A 17371-nucleotide genomic window follows, 5' to 3' on the forward strand; every position below is an offset into this window, starting at 1 on the left:
ATGCACAACCAACAAGAACCAACCAACAGTATCTGAGGTTTACACTAAAATTACTAAGTACACGCGTGAAAGTGAAAGATTGAAGCAGTGTACTGATGCTGTGACACGTTACCTGATAGATTCAAAAGACTGAAGAGTTGTTAGATAGACACAAGATGAATTAAATATCACGTTTAACAACTATAGTGAGACTCAATCTAGCGGTACATCCTTGATAAACTGTCCATTGTGCGCTGCTCTCTGGGGTTTTGTGCTCAAAGCACCCATTGACTGCCTAGAGCTCAGATGTGTGCGAACACTGTGGGGTCACGTGATGTGCGGTTTCAGCAGTATAGTGTGGATGGAGAGCTGTTCATAAATGCTAGATGAAATGCTGATGTGGACGTGGATCGTTTCCGTTCTAAAATGCCATTTTAAAACTAAGACCAGTGTTTCCCCTACCATTATATTAGGGGGGTGCCCTACCCTCCCAACTGCTTTCCCCCTTGAAGTCAAGTTAATTGTATTTTCTATATAGCGCCAGATCACAACTTCTTTTATTAAACAAGCTAAATAGCCGTATGTAATACCTTATTTACACAACGGCATGTGATTTGTGTCTCTACATGGTCGTGCGTTTAGAACTTTCTGCTCTCTGAATCGTGCGCGGTGGATTCCACACAGCCACACTGCTGTATGGGAATGAGAGTGAGCGCTTTGACAGGACCGAAGACGCAGGTACGCTCCTGTATATTGTGCATAGCCAACAGTAGCCACAACACAGGTAAATGATGCGTGGGGGCGTGAGCGAACAGCTAAAATATGTACAGATGCGGTGCAACCTGTTTATGCAGTCTATTGGTGCGACTCGCGCGAGTGATGTTCTCCTTGTTAAAAGTGCAACAGTATTTGCAGTATTTTGAGCAGCTGTGATGCAAGCGGAGTGATCGCCCCTATCTAGCATCTCATCCAACCATATGACCTCTCCCGGAAACCCCGGGAGTCTCCCGCAAATTTATACTGTGATCCCCAAAAATGTGTTAAAGTAGCCGGAAATTATGGGGACGAGAGTGAATGAGCAGGAGAATAGATCACAAGAGGCACAGTGATGGTCTAAGCCAGGGGTGTCCAAACTACAGCCCGTGGGCCATCTGCGGCCCGCAATCAGTTTTGTGGCGGCCCGCGAGGCTTTTTATAAATCTCAATAAAATCTGGCCCGCTATACAAAAATGAATGTAATTCAATAAATAACCACCGGGTGTCGCTATCACGTGCCTTCAATTAGACAGCAGTTCCTGTTATGAAGTAAAACGAACCAAACAAACTTACGGAAACATAATTCAGGGCTCGACAGACTGCCCGATGGCCCGGGGCCAGCGTGCGAGACGCTCGGGCCAGTGTACAGAATGCCTTGTCACAAAAGTTTGGCTGCGACTGTCTGTCAACTGCGTGCAAATACAATTTTAGGGTGCTTTCACACATAGACGTTTGTTTCGGAATCTGTCTCGTTTCCCCCATTAGCGCGGTTTGTTTGGCATATGTGAATTCAGCAATCACGCTCGCATCCGCGCCAAATCAATCGGTCCGAGATCGACTGAATAAGATGGTCTCTGCTCGATTAAGCCGATCGAGTGTAGTGAGAAAACAAAACATTCCAACAAACTAACGACCCAGGCTATATCACAGTGTATTATGATTGTGTAATAGCCATATATGGCTATATGAAGAGAGAATGCTGAGTAAGGCGAGATGTCATTCCTACCGGTAAATGTGTGCTTCATGTCTAATGCGAAAGTGAAAGCATGCTGCAATATTACCGAGGGCTGTTTATCCGGTAGGAAAATTGACCGAAATTACCATCTGATAATTTTTCCATATTTTAATATTTGAAATGTTGCACTATAAAAAACTGTTCAAAAGTAGTTTATCATTTAAATTAATCATTTTTAAAGATGAGTTTTCAGCTTCATTACTCCAGTCTTCAGAGTCACATGATCCTTCAGAAATCACTAATATTAATTATTATTGTTGTTATTATTATTAATATTATTGTTATTAATTGTAATAGTAGTAAAAGCAATAATGTCTGGAATAATAATTTTATTTGAAACTACATAACTATATATATATTTTTTATATATATATATATATATATATATATATATATATATATATATACATTTATTTATTTATTTATTTATATATATATATATATATATATATATATATATATATATATATATATATATATATATATATATATATATATATATATATATATATATATATATATACATTTATTTATTTATATGCGTGTCTGTGTGATGTATGTAAAATTTGGCCCAGGACAACGTTTTTTTTTTTTGCATCTGGCCCTCGGCCTAAAAAGTTTGGACACCCCTGGTCTAAGCATTAAATTTCTTAGGTTAAATGAATAGAGCAGTAAAGATATCACCAGTGTAAATCCCTTACTTTCTCACATTAAGGGATCTGCTGCAATAGTTGGAGATGAGCAAAATATTTGAATGGTCCTGCATGTATTCAGGCCTTTGTACATATACTGTAACAACTGAAAGTTCTGTGTTTTTGACACTATTGCAAGTTCACTAAACGTTAGCTGCAATCAGAGGCGCAAAAATGGGGTATGCAGTATATGCAGTGCATAGGGGCGCCGCACATGGGGGGGCGCCATTGTGCCAAAACTATTTTTGAAATGAGCCTTTTTAAAAGTTTCAAATAATATTGAATAAATAAATATATTTGGTAAAAAAAAAGTTTATTTGGCATTTTATACGAGTTTAATATTGTATTTTATTAAATAAAAATAATATAATACCACCCCTCCCCCTCCGTAGACCAGTTGATTAATCCGTTATTCAGTTACAGTCACTTGTTTAAAATGGAGAGAAGAATGAAGAGGAGTAGTGCCCAAAATAGAAAACGAAAAAAAGAACATGTAAAACAATGCCTTAAAATGAAATCTGCTATGTCAAATTGGATAATCAGAGATTGGTAAGCTTATACTATTATTAACATACTATTATTCACCTTCTGTTTTTGGGAAATGGTTCATAAATCATAACCGCCACCTAGCCTGGGCTTTACCCAGGGCCGGAGCGAGCTGAACTGGCGCTTTAGGCGAACGGCGATCACGCCGCCCTCAACCCGTAATGTTAAGTGAAAAAGAAAGTTACCGGTTCGCGAGGACCGGGGTGTTCGCTGACGCCGCCTATTCACCTTATTCTCCGGGTACGAGCGGGCGCAGCCATTTGAATCATTTTGGCTTGAAACTTCCGCTCTCATTCACTTCCATTCATTTTTAAACGTTAAAAACAGCTCGTTTTGCTGCTTGATGCTGCAAACTGATGTTTTCTTATTATATTATTCTACTTTGTCTGTATTGTAATGCAAACACTTGTTTGTGGAGTAAGTAGTTTGACCGTTTTCTGCCGTTTATTATTCCTAGTCATTTCTCCCATAGGCGGCTGAATTGGAAGTTCTAAAACAATCGCAAAAACGCGCGAAATGCAGAAGGCATTGTAGAATAAGGTCAATACTGTAGGTCGCCTCTATAGACGCGCCGTTCCTGCTTTTACCAAACGTAAGAGCAGAGGAGGTGGTTTTGTCCAGGCAGGGGGACAATGATGCACGATCACACCGTGGCTGCGTCCGAAATCGCATACTTCCATCCACTAAAGTATGTAAAAACAGCATAATTCGATGGGCTAAATACATATACCTGGCGTAAGTCCATGTGACTTTACGGTAGACGTTTGATAGTCGCAAATAACTTTTTTTTGTGAAGCATATAACTGACAAGCATACTGGGTTATATGTAAAAGTCATAAAAATCAATCAATAAAAAATACATTACATATGGGGAGATCCATCATATTTAAATAATTAGATTGTACAGATTATTTTATTATTATTATTAGAAAGGTTTTATGGCCTTCTTGTATCTTGTAATTGAGGTCAAATAATTATAAAATATTTTAAAATCTTTACAGAAAAAAATAAAGGAGGAAGTTATAGACATTACTTTAACCTGTATGTGAAATTTCCCAAGAACAATTATCAACTTCAGAGCAATATTGAGTGTATTATAGCCAGTTTTACAGTTAAAAAAAGAAACATGCATTCGTTATTTTGTAAAATGAATTAAAAAGCAACCCTGAAACCTGTTTACAAAAATCATCAGAAAATGTACAAGTACAAAATAGATGTAAAAGACTTTCAGGCTCAGTGTTACAAAAAGAACATTTGTCTTTAAAATTTTAATACATATATTGCAGGGGTAGAACCTGTGTAAAAAATTACACAGCCAGAACACTTATCTATGGACTTCTTTTATTTTTGTTTGTATTGTGTGTGTTTAGATGTGTGGTCTTGGTTAGCCCTGCATCCTCACAAATTTTGTTATACGTAAACTCTTAGGGGGTGGGGGCGCAAAACTTGATCCCGCATACCCCTCCGTAAATGTGCAGTTGCGCCCCTGGCTGCAATTATTAGATAAATAAAACTTTTAAAATATATTTTAACACGAATAGTTAATAATATATCTTTCTGTAATATACTTATTGCAATCAACAATAGTTTATAGACCTATTTCTTTTTAGTAAAGAAGTAATGGATTTAAAGGTGTGCATTGAAACTTATGCATCAAATATGTGCTCCAAACCTTTTCTTGATTGATACATGTGGAATTCTTCTTTCATTATTTGCAATGTTTCCAAATTGCACTGTTTGTAATTTTAAAATTAATGACATTAATTTTAAGTAATGTAAAAGCTGCAGCTTTTTATTTGATAAAAAAAAACATATAAAAATAAATGTAAATTTTTAGCTTAATGATTGTACAGTTCAAATCTTTTTGTTATTTATTGCTGTCATTAAAAGAAACAAATTAACACCATGACACCTTGTGCTTGTGTTGGTGTCAACTACCGGAGGGTAAAAAGATATAATTACTAACAAGCTAGCCTGTCCAGATGATAAAACATATTCAAATATAACAATAACTTTCCTTAAAAAGCAACTGAGTACCACATTTAGTTAACTCAAAGCGCTTTATTTTGACGATCCAGGCACAAAGCCCAAAGCGCAGGGCGCAAAAGCATTAAGGGCGTGTCTGAATCCACTTTTGCTATTTTAAGGATGGAAAAATCCGCTTTGCGTCGTGGTGCATGGTCTAACAGGGTTGAGCTTATTCTTTTCATGAGTTATAGGTGTGTTTTGAGAATAAACCAGTCTCATCTCCCATTCCCTTTAAGAGCTAGTTGTGTCGCGCCATGGTGCATTTGCTATTTACATGGCGGACTTTGTAAGTGGAAAAACTGAACGCTTCACTAGAGAGAAAACAGTTAAACAAAGCATCTACAGCGCGAGATGGGTATGGGATGTTGATCTCGGCTCTGTTAAACTGTAGAGTTGAATTTTCAATTTCAAAAGTTGACAAAGTGACTTTTTTGACATTTTAGTAGCTTAAAATAATATATTAAGAAATAATATATATATATATATATATATATATATATATATATATATATATATATATATATATATATATATAGAAAAACATCTGTAATAAAGCAGAAAGTCCTGGCTGTTTGTTACCAGACTTTTGTACCACAATTTACAACACCAACACTGTAATATATATCACTTTAAACTATTAAAGTAATAAAAAAGTCTAAAATAAAACTTTTTAACAACAAAAATCAAGATTACAGTCTGATAATACAATTCAAAAGCATAAATGAATAAAACATCACAAATAAATATGAACGTTAAACTCTTAATTTACTGATATTTTGTTAAAGCAACATTCCCCAACACTGTAAATACCATTGCACAGGTTGCCAGGTTGGTAGAAAAGGCCTGAATCCCGTAATGCACTCAAAAACCAGTGTCCCGAAACTCCAGTAATCCACAGCCACAGTGTACTTCTGCTGCTCCAACAGCTCCGGGGCCTGACACACACACACACACACACACACACACACACACACACACACACACACACAAACACACAGACATTAAACACTTCATATCACTACAGATGAGACTATACTGCATAAATTCACTAATTCACTCACCAAATACTGCAGCGTCCCGACAAAGGATGTGCACAGGCTGCTCTGGTCCAGCTCTTTAGCGTAACCCAGATCTATGATCTTATGAACCAACTTCAAGAAAAAAAAAAAAACATGCCGGCAAAACATATTGCAAAACCTATGAATGCACTTGGCTCATCTAAAATCATTAATTATTAAGTGTCTTCAGGATATGCGGTCTTTTATTATTTTTTAAGGCTTATATATTTTTTGTTTCTGCTAAACAGGCCAACAGGAGACTAGTGACTATTTTGACTTTGTAATTTTAAGCCTAGTTCACACTACATGACTTCAAACATCGACAGATTACTGCACTGCTCATACAAGAGTTGAACGATAAATTGCATGAGCATTAGTCTATAAAGCCGGCTCTGTAATTAGCTGTGAATCTCCAGCATGAGTGGGTTCAGCTGGAGCAGCATTTTCTACTCATAATTCTCTGCTATATTTTGTGTACATGGGATATCATCATGCATTTGCGTAGCTTCTCTTTGAACTACAGCCATGAAATGCTGAGGGCGGAGAATTCAGAAAGAGCTGAACAGTATTGGCTGATCTGATGATGACATCACTGGCACAGATTTTGAAAAGCCCTGAACAAGTTCATGGGAGCATTTGAAAGCATCGTCAATCAGCGGATCTGTCAGAGCTCATCACTCTTATATATGCACGGTTCAGTGTATAGATGTGGCTTTAGTCTGCTTTCCTGTCTGTATAAACACAGGATAAAGTGAGTGCATTGATGACCATTCTGGCCAATCACAGACATTTCTGTTGAGCTCATGAACCGCCACTACATCACGTGTCAAGTGGGCTAGTTTGGAATATTTAGCAGGCCCGATACTGGATTTTCATATGCGACGAGGTGTTGTGTCAGCGAGTCTCTTATGCGTAGTTCCCACCTAAAGACTGCTGAGCACTGAGCACCTGCTGAATTTTCCCAATCACAGTTCAATCTGTAAAATCCTGTAGTGTGAACGAGGCATTATAAATGTCTCATTAAAACATCTCTGAGGTGCTCACGGCAACCCAAGTTTGATTCCTGGCTTAATGTTGAAAGGTTGAGGGTGCAAAACCGAGTAGGCTCTGTCTGGGGACTGCAAGACAGGGGCGTAACATGAAGGGGGCGTAAAGGCTGATTTTTACTTCTGTGTCAAGCGCACGCGTATGCTATGGCGCAGCCTACGCGTGGACGCGTAGCCCCTCGCCCCCCCTGGCCGTCGGCGTCGCTGACGAGCACTTCTCAAAAAATGTAACGTGGACGCGTAGCGCAAGCTCTGTGATTGGTCGGCTTGGTAGCGCTGATGAGTGTGGGCGGAGGTGAGAGCCGCGCTGTCGTGATGCAAAGTTAAAGTTGTTGCACGTCCGCCGATTCCTGCCTCAAAATTAGTGAATTTGAGCCACTTGTACATTAAGGTAGCGTTCAGAAAAAACAAAACACCAGCGAAGACACTCGACACAGAGAAACAGAAACACCTGCTGCCAGCTAGCGTTTCGGAAGTGTATTGCAGAGCAACAGAAACAGCGCGCAGAAGTATAAATGCACAGCTACGTGCAAGGTTTGCGCCGTAGGTCACGCCGATCACTTGACACAGAAGTATAAACCAGGCTTAACTTGTAATAGAGGCGTAACTTGAAGATATTGTAATCCACATGTCAAAACTATGTTGTTGGCAAAATGGAGCTGTACCCATGAGTCATTGACGGCTACATCTACTCTACACCTAAACCCAACCATCACAGTTATTAATGTCTACACCTTCCCCAACCCTGAACCCAACATCACAGTTATAAACGTTCACACCTTCCTCAAATCTAAACCCAACATCACAGTTATTAATGTCTACACCTTCCCCAACCCTGAACCCAACATCACAGTTATAAACGTTCACACCTTCCTCAAATCTAAACCCAACATCACAGTTATTAATGTTCACACCTTCCTCAAATCTAAACCCAACCATCACAGTTATTAATGTTCACACCTTCCCCAACCCTGAACCCAACATCACAGTTATAAACGTTCACACCTTCCTCAAATCTAAACCCAACATCACAGTTATTAATGTTCACACCTTCCTCAAATCTAAACCCAACCATCACAGTTATTAATGTCTACACCTTCCCCAACCCTGAACCCAACATCACAGTTATAAATGTTCACACCTTCCTCAAATCTAAACCCAACCATCACAGTTATAAACGTTCACACCTTCCTCAAATCTAAACCCAACCATCACAGTTATAAATGTTCACACCTTCCTCAAATCTAAACCCAACCATCACAGTTATAAACGTTCACACCTTCCTCAAATCTAAACCCAACCATCACAGTTATTAATGTCTACACCTTCCCCAACCCTGAACCCAACATCACAGTTATAAATGTTCACACCTTCCTCAAATCTAAACCCAACATCACAGTTATAAACGTTCACACCTTCCTCAAATCTAAACCCAACCATCACAGTTATTAATGTTCACACCTTCCTCAAATCTAAACCCAACCATCACAGTTATTAATGTTCACACCTTCCTCAAATCTAAACCCAACATCACAGTTATAAACGTTTACACCTTCCTCAAATCTAAACCCAACCATCACAGTTATTAATGTTCACACCTTCCTCAAATCTAAACCCAACATCACAGTTATAAACGTTTACACCTTCCTCAAATCTAAACCCAACCATCACAGTTATTATTGTCTACACCTTCCCCAACCCTGAACCCAACATCACAGTTATAAACGTTTACACCTTCCTCAAATCTAAACCCAACATCACAGTTATTAATGTTCACACCTTCCTCAAATCTAAACCCAACATCACAGTTATTAATGTCTACACCTTCCCCAACCCTGAACCCAACATCACAGTTATAAACGTTTACACCTTCCTCAAATCTAAACCCAACATCACAGTTATTAATGTCTACACCTTCCCCAACCCTGAACCCAACATCACAGTTATTAATGTCTACACCTTCCCCAACCCTGAACCCAACATCACAGTTATAAACGTTTACACCTTCCTCAAATCTAAACCCAACATCACAGTTATTAATGTTCACACCTTCCTCAAATCTAAACCCAACATCACAGTTATTAATGTCTACACCTTCCCCAACCCTGAACCCAACATCACAGTTATAAACGTTTACACCTTCCTCAAATCTAAACCCAACATCACAGTTATTAATGTCTACACCTTCCCCAACCCTGAACCCAACATCACAGTTATTAATGTCTACACCTTCCCCAACCCTGAACCCAACATCACAGTTATAAATGTTCACACCTTCCTCAAATCTAAACCCAACATCACAGTTATAAATGTTCACACCTTCCTCAAATCTAAACCCAACCATCACAGTTATTATTGTCTACACCTTCCCCAACCCTGAACCCAACATCACAGTTATTAATGTTCACACCTTCCTCAAATCTAAACCCAACATCACAATTATAAACGTTTACACCTTCCTCGAATCTAAACCCAACCATCACAGTTATTAATGTCTACACCTTCCTCAAATCTAAACCCAACCATCACAGTTATTAATGTTCACACCTTCCTCGAATCTAAACCCAACATCACAGTTATTAATGTCTACACCTTCCTCAAATCTAAACCCAACCATCACAGTTATTAATGTTCACACCTTCCTCGAATCTAAACCCAACCATCACAGTTATTAATGTCTACACCTTCCTCAAATCTAAACCCAACATCACAGTTATTAATGTTCACACCTTCCTCAAATCTAAACCCAACCATCACAATTATTAGCGTACAGCTGCGAGTTACGGAGGCTTTTATATTTGACGTGCCTTTGTACTGTTATGTGCAACCAAAGGGGGGCGACCGCAAGTAGGCTAACTGTCATGAAAAAACAGATGAAGAAGTCAGCGAGTGGAGTTGCTTAATGAATGAATGAATATAATAAATTATCAAATGAATAGGTTGAGGATAAATTTGGAGAAAACTCATGAAAACATTTGACATCTCGCAAGGTTCAATTGGATCTTGATAACTACAAGTTATGCCCCTTTCATGTTACGCCCCTCTCTTACAGTCCGCAGACAGTTACACTTGGAAAAACCATCGACAAACTGATCAGGTAAAAACTATCAAACCTGTTTGGTGATTAGCCACTTGGCCTACATGATTTACGTGGACTTTATGGTGTTACACAGATCACCCGTCAGTGGAGAATCATTGTGAAATCATGTGACCTTACAATTTGATACTCCGAATCACTGATTCAAAAGGAGATTCGTCAAGGTTTCCAAGCTCCATGAAGCAGTGTTTCGAATGCAGCCGTCACTAGTTTAAATGGTGTCTCATTGCTTTTAAGCTACCACGGTAATGTAAAACTTTTAGGAAAACACAATTTTCATCATGTTATTTATCAGAAACGTTTTTACCCATCCGTCACACACTTCTCATTGCTCACCCTTTTTTCCCCCTGTTGAAGGACAATGTTTTCTGGTTTGAGGTCTCTGTGAATTATCCTCATCCCATGGAGGTACGTCAGCGCTGAGGCTAGAAAGAGATCAAATATGACATTTTTAATTGCTCATTTGTTAATTATATTTGATATTTAATAAGATATAAAGTATAACATTAGACATGCTCAGCCAGTTTACTTAAGCTTGACATTATGCTTTGCAGTTTAACTTAAAAAAAAAACATAAAAAACATGTGATTTTGCAAGATTTATGTTGCCAAAAAGTTAAGGAGCATTATTTTTGTGCAAAAACAAACAGTAGTTTTACTCTACATGTGTTACTGGTTGTGACGGTGGCATCAAATTTACAGTTTTTTAATTTAGGAAGTGAAACTAACCTTAATTTGTTTATACTGACTTCAAGCGGATGTGTAGGCTCTAGTGCAGCCTATGCTGTGGCTGACGCTGATGCGCACCTCTCAAAGAATGTAACTACACATCGCATCGACGTGTAGGTGCAAGCTCTGTGATTGGTCAGTTTGGTAGCTGTGACGAGTGTGGGCGGGACCGAGAGACGCACAACCCCCTTGGACCGAGTGTTTACAATTGTCGAGTCCTGTGAAGGAGCTCCAGATGGAAACTGTTTTGTGTTTACCTTTTGATCAAAGTTGTTGCACGTCCGCCGGTTCCCGCCTTTGAATTAGCAAGTTTGAGCTACATGTACATTAAGGTTGTGTTCAGAAATAACAAAACACCCGTGAAGAAACAGAGGAACCAAAACCTACTGCCAGCTAGTGTTTCAGAAGTGCTATTGCAGAGCAACACAAACAGCACGCAGAGGTATAAATGCACAGCTACGCTCAAGTCTAGCATCATGGGTCACACCAATCCCTCGATCCGGAAGTATAAACCAACCTTTAGTTGTTTTGATTTAAATTTTAATAAAATGCATTGAATAAAATTACAATATTTAAAAGTGCATTTAAGGCGACGCTGTGGCGCAGTAGGTAGTGCTGTAACCTCATAGCAAGAAGGTCGCTGGTTCGAGGCTCGGCTGGGTCAGTTGGCGTTTCTGTGTGGAGTTTGCATGTTCTCCTCGAGTTCGCATGGGTTTCCTCCGGGTGCTTCGGTTTCCCCCACAGTCCAAAGACATGTGGTACAGGTGAATTGGGTAGGCTAAATTGTCCGTAGTGTATGAGTGTGAGTGAGTGTGTATGGATGTTTCCCAAAGATGGGTTGCAGATGGAAGGGCATCCGCTGCGTAAAACAAATTCTGGATAAGTTGGTGATTCATTCCAACTTTATTTAATAAAGGGAATAAGCCGAAAAGAAAATTAATGAATGAAAAGTGCATTTAAAGTGCGATACTGAAACTTATCTTTCGATTTTCTTCCGTATTTTTTTTATTTCGATTATATAATCATTTTAATAATTTAAGCCAAATATTTAGTCCTGTTTCCAGCTGCAAAACCTGATTTAATTCACCAGAAAAGCTTCCGTCGTCATTTCACAAATGACTTTATTTCTTCTGTGGAAGACAAAATAAAGACAATATTGTGTACGTAATTTTTTTTCTTTTGGCGTTCTGCAGAAGAAATGAAGCGCATTTAGATCAACACATGGTATGCTGTAAATTGTAACACAGGGAGTGACAGAGACAACTGAAGTTTAGGATCCACGTGCAGGTTTATTCAAAGTCAGGGAAGCAATGGTCAACACAGGTGCAAACAGATGTATAAAGGCAGTCCAGAATCGTGGTCAAATGTAACAGTCGAGAGGTCAGAAGGCAGGCGGCAGACAATGAGAAAAGTAAACAAGGCAAAGATCAAAACACGGAGGAACAAGACTAAGGGAAACGTGTTGTAATGTCACTTTACAGAAAACAAGACTCAGCAATGGAAGTGAGAGTGTGTGCTGTATAAATAGTGTCTGTAATCAGTCTAGAAGCTGCAACAGCTGTGGGAGTCTAATCAGTGGAAATGAGGAAGCATGTGTGTGTGTGTGAACGGAGTGCATGTATGAATATGTAGTCCATGAATGGCGGATTTGTAGTCCTTACGTGCAAACCAGCGATCTAGGGAGTTATGATCGCTGGTGACCGTGACATAAATTTAGCAAGATTTGACTTTTTTTTTATATAATTATTTTTTCGGGTTTTTCACCTTTATTAGACAGGACAATAGAGAGTATTGACAGGAAAGCATGGGGAGCAGAGAGAGGGGAAGGATCGGCATAGGACCGCAAGGTAGAATCGAACTCAGGTCACCGTAAGCACCGGAGTGCATGTGTCGACGCACTAACCACTACACCACTGGCGCCGACAGCAAGATTTGACATTTGTTAATCTATCCCAAACACTCTTATTGAATTGGACCCTTCTTGACTGCCAGAGTAAAATTCCAAGTTCCCACATCAGTCTTCTCAATAATTTCTTAATAATAACGCCCTGCAGGATTATGGTTTTAACACTCACCCAATATTAAAGTAAAGTTAATCTTATTTCCCATGTTAACTATCTCTAAGAGAGGAAACTGGACCGATTGAGGCTGATGACTAAATTCAATGATATAACAAATGATTCATGATGTTAATGGTAATGATTTAACAGGAAAAACTCTTGCAGACCACTGACCGACAGTGTTTGGCATAGTAACTTGCTTTTATATACAACAACATGCTTGACCTTTCATTAGATCCTCTTTAAGTTTGATAACTTAGGATCGAGTGTAAACACAAGATCTACTCATGCAGGATAAGGACCAGCAGACACACTTTACTAAATACCTCTGCAATGACTAAAGGTCAAAGGTCATTTGAGAGATCATATTATTTTTGTTGTTGGAGAGTTAGTGTCTCAACAGTGTCTCATACTGCTCAAAATTACCAACACACTAAAGTTTGCAATCAAAAGTCTTAAAATAAATTCAAAAATGTCTCTTCAAATAATTTTCTCTGTGCAATATTTATTTTATTGGTATCATTTTACAGTGAGGATATCTTAGTTTATCGATTTACTACCATGAACAAACAATGAAGAATACATTTCAAGAGTTCACACTTAGCTGATAATCAATAAAGCGTATTTGGCATGCTGTCCCGGGAGAGAGCCCTGAGCTCGTAATATCCTCGAGCCCGGGGCTCCCTCCCGTTAGAAGGGCGAGAGGGGAGTTCGAGCTCAGGTAGGTCTCGAGAACTCCCCTGCTTGTCGCCGCGTGAGAAGTGTAAACTAGGGTTGTTTTCGGTGATAATTTGGTTTAATCTATTGCTATGGTATATGTTTTTGGACGGTGGAAGGAAACCGGGGGACCCGGGGGAAACCCACGCGAACACGGGGAGAACATGTAAACTCCGCACAGAAACACCAACCAGCCTGATAGGAGGTTGGACCAGCAGTGTTCTTGCTGTGAGGCAACAGTGCTAGCCACTGGGCCACTGTGTCGCCCTATCGGAAAAAGGGGGAGGAAGTAGGGGTGGAAGGAGGGGGAAGCTTCAAGACGAAGATAACTGGAGTGAAAAACTCTGGTTATTTATAATGCTTCCGTAATTATCTGATGGGTCACATTACGGAGCTAATGAGGAGCCAGCCGTGTTGATCATAAGCACGTGATCCTCTCGAAATTAGTTCATAAATAAACCACACTTATTACAGTATTACGTTATATACGTTCATGATTGTTAATGAAAATACAGTCATTCATTGTTAGTTCATGTTAATAAACATTTATTTATTTATTTATGAGATACGTGATTCATGTAATACCCGTGAAACCATGATTATTCTTCAGACTATTTAATCGTACAACCAATATCTATAATTGTTGCATCCCTAATTGTTACGCAGTTTAAAACAGAACATATGAATGTGTCTGAATGTAGAAGAAGCCGACTTCAGCAATGCACTGCTTTTATTGTGCTCTGAAATACAACATTTGAATGTTTGTAAAAAAAGTCTATTGTACAATGCAGTGAAGTTATGTAGTTTCAAAACACATTAACATTTTAATGTAGAAAAAGTGAACATGGGTGTCTTAAGGAATAACACAGCATATGGGCTCTTATATGCAGTTGTGTTATCACTCATAGAGCAAGTCATATCTCTCCGGCCCTTCGTTTGGGATGCTTTTCATGAACCGGCCCCCATGTCAAACTAATTGAATAGCCTTGTCCTACACCATTTCCAGTGTATTTCCCCCCTCTCTGTTTTCTTGCTTAAACATCTTTAAACTGCACACCACATCAGATTTCTTGGATAATGTGAGTTTGTGTGTAGACATTGGTCTGATTCATACACTCCAGCACTTTCAGCTGCAAATCTGGGTCAAATGTTTGACTGATATTTTACAAGAGCACACACAGATTCAGCAGAAATGTAAGCAGATCTCTGTTTACGACCCACATATGGTCACGTGATAAAGGTCAACTGGTGTGGTTTGCCAAGACTGAGCTGGAAAAACTGACTGAGCTGGCTGTGTTATTGGTGTTGTAGAGCCTTTTGAAATCTGTTCCCCCTCTTCTGCTTTAAATGCTTAAATTGAGTTCATTATTACAAAATCATTCCTCAACTTAAAGAAAATCTGAGTATATCTAGGCATAGTTGAATAATAAGAGTTCAAGTACATGGGAATGGCCATACAGTGAGCCTTTGGTCAAATTGAATTATAATTTAGCATATTTATAACTGGAGAGCAAAATAGGATACTCTGGTGCTTGATATTAGATAGCTCAGTGGTTCTCAAACTGTGGTACGTGTACCACTTGTACACAGGCTTTCTTCTAGTGGTACACGGAGGAATTGATGAATAATTCCTGAAATCTCCCGGTGAAAGACTGACATAGAGTGAATAGTCACTATTTTCAGTTTCATAAGGACATTTTACAGCATCGATAATGTAGATTATATTTAGTTTAACAACAAAACATCAGTAAATAGCGCTGTTCCGCCTAGCCTGCTTTACTAAGCTGAAGTTGCTTTTATATTCACATTGGTTCACTATTGAACAATGACAACCTGTGACGCGCTCCCTATATTGTTTACCACGCTACTCTGAATATTCGCTCTTAAATAGCATGTAAGTGTGGCGATTGACATGAACTAGTGGGTTGTCTGCTGTCATGTTGCGGTGCGCGCATTCCCCATTTTAGGGGGCGTGGCTTTGAAACACAGTCCTTCCCCTGCCATCCAAAGATAATATGCTAACCGGTAAGCATTTTGGCAGATCACCTACTGCACCTTTAACTATTGTTAACAAGCATGGACTTCGATTTTAATAATGCATTAGTAATAAGTAAATACATAACATTAAATAATGTACCACTTTTCTAAAATGTTACCCATAATTTATGTTTACAACAAACATTTCTAAAAAATGTAGCATTTTTATTCCAATTTATAACTTTTGTCCCTTATTTCCCTCATGGTTTTTATGTTTAAAATTATGCAACACACACATGTACACATGGAGTGCTTTTGCTGGTGTTATGCGGACTTACATATATCTTGAATGAGGGTCAATACAGCAGCTTCCCTCAAGCCGCAGCAGTTCTCAAGCAGGTTCAGATACTGAAAAAACAATGAATCATCAGCTAAAACATCATAATCATGACAGCCCTATGATGATTATTAAAATTAGGCTTATAACAGTATCAAATGTTCTTGTTGCAATATAATTGTTGATAGTAAAGCTGCAAAAATGTACTTTATCAGGTATAATAAGCAAAAATACTTGGGCCGATCCCAATTCTACCCCTTCGCCCTTCCCCTTACCCCTACCCCTCGTTTTGTGCATGCTCGTGAAGGGGTAGTGGTGTCCCAATTCTCTTTAGCTTGAAGGCGTAGGACTAAGGGCAAGGCGTATACACCCTTTCAAAAGAAGATTTTTCAGGACCACACTTGAAACCAAAGGGTAAGAAAATTTCCCAGAATACACCAGCCACAGCTGCACCCGGAAGTTAAGAGAACAAATTAGTATTTTTTCCGTCATCAATACGAACTTTTACAACAAACAAGCTCATGTTTTAATATATTCATAACCGCGATCATGTTTTATCGTCATGCTTTTAAAAAACGCTAAAATAAAAACCGCTAAATTTCGCGACCTATAATCCCTAATCATAACTCCTGTACAGCAGCCCCACAACATTCTGACACTCGAATACCCTGTCAGTAATGTCTAGTGGCTGTCAATGAGCTGTTTGCAGTGTCTGCTATATTGTTAATGTTGTTTTCATGTGTTTACATAGATGAATATGGCCACTGTGTAAATGCACAGTACAGTTACGATCTTATTGTCATATTATATTGTTATGATAACATAATATATGTCCTCAGTGACTTCCTAAAGATTAATACTAAAAAATAACACAACTGGAATAACTACAGCAGTCGCAATCGTCTGATCTTATGTGAAGCAAGAGATCGCGATGACATGATGACGTGTGCAGGTGCTGTAGCACTGTTCCAATTCTCAGGTGTAAATTTTGAAGCCCTTCCCCTTATCCCTCGGTTGTAAGGGCCAAGGGGAAGGGAAAGGGGTACAAACATAGAATTGGGATTGGGCCTTAGTCTATTGCTTTACTGTAAATACAGTACATAGAGTAAAAAGTACAAAAGGCAACAATTTACAATAAAGTCTCATTGGTGAAATGGTAGTTAATTTGCCAGAATTGCCAGATGGCCAATCCGCCCCTGCATGCTGCAGGCGTAAATTTGCATGTGCCTAATTTAAAATTAAGTAAAGTTTATTTATAAACTAATTTCGAGAGGATCACGTGCACCAATCAGATGATTCCTAAGCCACTATAAATGTCCTAGGTTTCCACAGTCA

The 17371-nt window shown here is 38.9% G+C and overlaps 1 protein-coding gene across 2 annotated transcripts in view; it reads right to left on the bottom strand.

The window, feature by feature from the left end:
* The window catches only part of ikbkb (inhibitor of nuclear factor kappa B kinase subunit beta), a 90401-nt gene that overhangs the window by 45693 nt on the left and 27337 nt on the right, over positions 1 to 17371 (bottom strand). For both annotated transcript variants that reach the window (XM_056464166.1, XM_056464167.1), the window contains 4 exons: positions 16038 to 16107; positions 10554 to 10642; positions 6078 to 6167; positions 5827 to 5951 (listed from right to left, as the gene is read on the bottom strand). In XM_056464166.1, the coding sequence (XP_056320141.1) occupies positions 5827 to 5951; positions 6078 to 6167; positions 10554 to 10642; positions 16038 to 16107 (374 nt within the window). The remainder of the gene's footprint in view (positions 1 to 5826; positions 5952 to 6077; positions 6168 to 10553; positions 10643 to 16037; positions 16108 to 17371) is intronic.

The sequence above is a fragment of the Danio aesculapii genome, chromosome 8 (assembly GCF_903798145.1).
Source record: "Danio aesculapii chromosome 8, fDanAes4.1, whole genome shotgun sequence".
Lineage (NCBI taxonomy): Eukaryota > Metazoa > Chordata > Actinopteri > Cypriniformes > Danionidae > Danio > Danio aesculapii.